Source organism: Rhinatrema bivittatum, chromosome 14 (genome assembly GCF_901001135.1).
Source record: "Rhinatrema bivittatum chromosome 14, aRhiBiv1.1, whole genome shotgun sequence".
Taxonomy (NCBI): domain Eukaryota; kingdom Metazoa; phylum Chordata; class Amphibia; order Gymnophiona; family Rhinatrematidae; genus Rhinatrema; species Rhinatrema bivittatum.
In genome coordinates, this window is record NC_042628.1 from 673,234 (window position 1) to 679,233 (window position 6,000).

Here is a 6,000-nt window from a genome sequence, read left to right on the forward strand (position 1 = left end):
GAGCAGAGCCCAGGAGGTTACAGGGACACAGGGGGACTCCTCTAGTGTTACAGTATAAGGGGGAGAGGGGAGAGAGCTCAGGAGGTTACAGGGACACAGGGGAGCTCCTCTAGTGTTACAGGATAGGGGGGAGAGGGGAGCAGAGCTCAGGAGGTTACAGGGACACGGGGGAGCTCCTCTAGTGTTACAGTATAGGGGGGAGAGGGGAGAGAGCTCAGGAGGTTATAGGGACATGGGGAACTCCTCTAGTGTTACAGGATAGGGGTGAGAGGGGAGAGAGCTGAGAGAGCTCAGGAGGTTACAGGGACATGGGGAACTCCTCTAGTGTTACAGTATAGGGGTGAGAGGGGAGAGAGCTCAGGAGGTTACAGGGACACAGGGGAACTCCTCTAGTGTTACAGTATAGGGGGGGAGAGGGGAGAGAGCTCAGGAGGTTACAGGGACACAGGGGAGCTCCTCTAGTGTTACAGTATAGGGGGGAGAGGGGAGAGAGCTGAGAGAGCTCAGGAGGTTACAGGGACATGGGGAACTCCTCTAGTGTTACAGTATAGGGGGGAGAGGGGAGAGAGCTCAGGAGGTTACAGGGACACAGGGGAACTCCTCTATTACAGTATAGGGGTGAGAGGGGAGAGAGCTGAGAGAGCTCAGGAGGTTACAGGGACATGGGGAACTCCTCTAGTGTTACAGTATAGGGGGGAGAGGGGAGAGAGCTCAGGAGGTTACAGGGACACAGGGGAACTCCTCTAGTGTTACAGTATAGGGGGGGAGAGGGGAGAGAGCTCAGGAGGTTACAGGGACATGGGGAGCTCCTCTAGTGTTACAGTATAGGGGGGAGAGGGGAGAGAGCTCAGGAGGTTACAGGGACACGGGGAGCTCCTCTAGTGTTACAGTATAGGGGGGAGAGGGGAGAGAGCTCAGGAGGTTACAGGGACATGGGGAGCTCCTCTAGTGTTACAGTATAGGGGGGAGAGGGGAGAGAGCTCAGGAGGTTACAGGGACATGGGGAACTCCTCTAGTGTTACAGTATAGGGGGGAGAGGGGAGCAGAGCTCAGGAGGTTACAGGGACATGGGGAACTCCTCTAGTGTTACAGTATAGGGGGGAGAGGGGAGCAGAGCTCAGGAGGTTACAGGGACTTTGGAAAATCTTGTAGTGTTATAGTTTAGGAGCAAGCAGGGGGCAATGCTGGGGAGGTATCCTGTGCTTGTACTGGTATAAAATTAGATTTTTTTTTTCTTTTTTACAAGAACATTTGGCTGAGGTGGGACTGTTTTATGGCTTAATTTAGTTTCTAGCCTGGCTTTGTATTTTATTGTGTTTGGTTATTTGTTGTTGTCTCTTATGTGTGAATTGTATCTGCAATTTGTTTCTTATAGCTGGATGTATGAAATTGCTGTAAATATCGCATGCCAGGGTGCATTAACTTTTCGCACATTGCTGTACTACCTAGATTATTGCATCTTCCTAGCTGCAAAGGGCTCATTTTACTACTGGGAGGGAGAGAGAGATACTTTAGAGAGGGTGGACAAGAAATATATGTAAATAAATACTCATAACTTTTAGCCAGGAAGAAAGAGTCTGCACTGGGATCATTCTAGAGCGCAGATATTGAACGATAAGTCTGGACAGAAAAATATCTGTCCTGAAGTTACCCGGGTTTATTCAGCATAAATCTTATCTAGATATGTTCCATTGAATACCCAAATAAACTTACCCAGGTATATTCAGCATAATACTTATCCAGCTGTGCTCCGCTGAATATCTGAATAAAGTTACCTGGGTATATTCTGTAGGACATTTACACAGCTATACTCTACTGAATATCCAAATAAACTTACCCAGGTATATTCAGCGTAATACTTATCTAGGTATGTTACACTGAATACCTAGATAAAGTTACCTGAGCATATTCAGTGAAACACTTATCCAGCTATGCTCTGCTGAATACCCAGATAAAGTTACCCAAGTATATTCAGTGTAATACTTATCTAGGTATGTTCCACTGAATACCCAGATAAAGTTACCCAGGTATATTACTCTGACGCATTTCATATTCAGAGGGGAACACGACAGGGATGCCCCCTGTCTCCATTACTATTTGCCCTGTTTCTGGAGCCGCTGGCCATCACGGTCCGGAATACACCGCAGATACGAGGGGTAGAGGTGGGGGAAGCATCCTACAAGATGTCCATGTTTGCGGACGACATTTTATTTACCTTGACAACCCCGTCAATGTCTTTGAAAGGAGCCTTGGAAGCCTTGGGGAATTTTGGGGCGGTTTCTGGATTCAAACTCAACATAGATAAGTCTGAGATACTTAATGTTACTCTAACTAGCTCGGAGCTATCGGATCTTAAACAGCAGTTTCAGTTCCGCTGGGCGTCCTCTAAAATAAAATATTTAGGAGTCTATATTAGCAAGGACCCAGCAGAGTTATATCAACTGAACTACCCACCCCTTGTTCGTAAAATTTTTTCAGATTTAGATCGCTGGTCTGAACTCTACCTTTCTTGGACAGGGAGAATAGCCTCGGTCAAAATGAATATTCTTCCACGGCTTGGCTATTTGTTCCAGGCGCTCCCTATCCATATTCCTGATGTTATGGTAAATGGGTGGCAGAAACGTATTTTCTCATATATCTGGAAGCAAAGACCTCCGAGGGTTTCCAGAGCAGTCCTGTATAGACCTAGGACACGGGGCGGATTGGGAGTTCCCAACTTGAGGTGGTATCTAGTGGCGTCCCAGATTAGGGCTCTCTTTGATTGGCACAGGTTAAAGGAGCAGAAACAATGGGTGGTCATTGAAAAAACGCTGGCTGGAGTATCCTCCCTCAGTTCCTTGATTTGGCAACCTAAGAGAACGCGCCCCGCTTTGGTCCATGCTACTGCATCGACTATTCATACGCTTATGGTTTGGGAACGGTGGAAGGCACAGCTGGCGGGAGATAGACGGTATTACTATAGCTCCAGTTTTCAAACGAATTCTAGATTCCCACAGGGCATGACATCTAAAACCTTTGGAGATTGGCTTAAAAAGGGAATTAAGAACTTCGGCCGATTGTGGGGACTTGACGGGATTATTCCATTCACCTCCCTACAGGCGGCTTATGACCTACCATCGGGAGATATATTTCAATATTTACAAATTAGACACTTTTTTCAAGTGGAAAAGGTGGGGGGGGGGGACCTAATCCTCGGCAAGACGCAATTTGAGGCTTGGTGTGATCAGGCGGACACCTTGAGGAAAGCTATCTCGCAGGTTTATAATTACCTCAATAAGGACCCCACGGTTAAACCAGCGTATCAGCAGGCTTGGGAGAGGGATTTGCACAGATCCCTGTCGGAGGAGACGTGGGATCAGATATTTTCTTGCACGAAACGGGGTCTACCCTATTCGCAGCTGTTAGAGAACAGGTACAAAGTATTATTACGTTGGTATTATACCCCATCTAGACTACATAAGTTTAAGGCAACCTATGACGACCGATGTTGGAAGGGGTGCGGGGAAGAAGGTACGTTCTATCATATGTGGTGGACATGCCCTTATCTAGTCAAATTCTGGGATGAATTGGCCCTACTCATCGGAGCAATTCTCGAGACCGCAATAGTTCTTCAACCAGAGCAGGTGTTATTGAATCTTCCGTTTGAGTTGTCAATATTACAGGGAAAACTCATTAACTATATCTTGTCTGCTGCCAAATGTCAGGTTGCCCTGGAATGGAGGTTGCCTGGTCCTATAGCCTTTGGGAAAATTCATAACAGATTGCGCACTCTCAGTTTGTTACACGACAGCGTCAACACTTTTAGAGCGTGTGAAGTAGCTTCATCTCGGAGGGTATGGCAGCCATATAGAGATTGGCAAGCACGACAACATTCATCGATATCCTCATAACAATTGTACCACAGTTTACACTAATTAATGCTTTCCATCTACACAGTCTACTCTTACTCTTACTTAATAAGCACATGGGGGATTGGGAGGGAGGGGGGAGGGAGGGGTACTGAAAGGCAAGTGTGTTGGTATACGAAGGTCCACGAGTTGAGCGCTAGATTGTTTTGTTACCTTACCATTATTGTATCTTGTTGACTTGTTAATGCCAAAGCTGTATTTATTAATGCACACTTTCAATAAAAAATTTCAATTATAAAAAAAAAAAAGTTACCCAGGTATATTCAGCGTAATACTTATCTAGGTATGTTCCACTGAATACCTAGATAAAGTTACCTGAGCATATTCAGTGAAACACTTATCCAGCTATGCTCTGCTGAATACCTGGGTGAAGTTATTTGGGTATCTTTAACTGTGTATATTCAGCAGAACAATTACCTTGCTGTGCTGCACTGAATACCCAGATAAAGTTACCAGAGTATAGTCAGCAGGACACTTATCCAGGTATGCGTCACTTAATATCCAGATAAAATTACCCGAGTATATTCAACGTAATACTTATCTAACTACAAGTTAAATCTAGTTCCATTTTTGAGCTATAATTGAAGAGAATAATATATATATATATATATATATATATATATATATAGCCACATAAATACAAAACACAGGAACCAGTTTTCAAAACATCTTTTAAAGAAAATTAAAAATACAAATTTTTTTTTTTAATTTGAATAAAGAAAGAGGTTTTTATGATCCGTGATTGCACTTTCTGGTTTTCATAAAATCCGACTGTACAAACTCTGTCTGTGCCAGTGCTGAGGTCTTTTCCTCTCTGATGCAAATCATTAACATGTTTTGAATTGTCACAAAATAACAGCAACTGTTCTTTGTTGCACCATCTAGTTTTTTGTATTGTTTAATAAGATACTGGTGTATCCCCTTTTTTTGAAAATGCTTCACTTAATATCCAGATAAAATTAGCCGAATATATTCAACGTAATATCTAGGTATGATCCACTGAATACCCAGGTAAAGTTACCCGGGTTTATTCACTTATGCAGCTATACCTGGGTATATTCAGCAGAACGCTTACCAAGCTGCCTTACTTGCCCAGCTCGTGTTCCAGCTCACCAGCCCACTGAATATCTACCACCTAATCCATCTGTACAATGATTCACAAAAGAAACAAGTAAAACCTGATGACCTTAAATTCCTGATAGATAAATGCTCTTCCTCATCTTGTTTTCTGTTTCTTTCAGATTGTGCTGTTGCTTTCTAATTTTGGGGGCCAGCTTGGGCTCTGGATGAGCTGCTCCATGGTTTGCGTAATTGAGATAGTGGAGGTGTTTTTAGTCGACTGCTCCTGGGTCATCATCCGTCAATATTGGTGGAAGCTGAAGAGCAAGAGGCGTGAGCAAAAGGAGAGTGAACCCCAGCAGACATCCAGCAGGCAGGAAAGCAACAGCTATGACAATGCTGTGACCATCGGTGATGAAGATCCACCCACCTTTAATACAGCCCTCCAATTACCACAGCCACCCCAGGAGCAGGTGCCACGCACCCCTCCTCCAAACTACAACACTCTCAGGATCCACCGAGCCTTTGTAGAGAGCCAGGCAGAGTCAGAGCAAGACATCCAAAGTCTTTAAAATCTTACATTCTGCTTACATGTAAAAAAAAGGGGTGTATATATATGTATATAGCAGCATTTTAAATAAATAAATATATATATATGTACATGAGTTTTTAGAATGGATGTCATACACTTTTATTTTTCTAGGAAGGCATCAGATACTTGAAATCTTTGTTTTTTGGGGGGGGTTGTTTTTTTTTAATAAAATATGCCTTTGAAAAAATGAAGGAAGAGACCAGGACTGTGCTTGATCTGAAATAAGTAGAAGTCTATGCTGGTGGCTTGCTCCCCATTAAAATATTGCTTTGTCTCCTATACACCGAAGGAGAAGCAGGAGGTCTGTCACTAAAATCAGTGCATTTATTCTGCACTAACTTCAGAATCCCAAATCCTATAAGAACATAAGATTTGCCATACTAGGTCATAACAAAGATCCATCAAGCCCAATATCCTGTTTCCAACAGTGGGCAATCCAGC

The 6,000-nt window shown here is 43.8% G+C and overlaps 1 protein-coding gene across 4 annotated transcripts in view; it reads left to right on the forward strand.

Annotated features, from left to right (window-relative positions):
• SCNN1G (sodium channel epithelial 1 gamma subunit) overlaps positions 1-5,750 on the forward strand; it is a 48,848-nt gene extending 43,098 nt beyond the window's left edge. For 3 of the 4 annotated variants that reach the window (XM_029576999.1, XM_029576998.1, XM_029577001.1), the window contains one exon: positions 5,150-5,539. In XM_029576999.1, coding sequence (XP_029432859.1) covers positions 5,150-5,539 — 390 coding nt within the window. Of the gene's footprint in view, positions 1-5,149 lie in introns of all 4 variants that reach the window. The other variant, XM_029577000.1, reaches the window with a different exon arrangement.
• Positions 5,751-6,000: the final 250 nt, after the last annotated feature.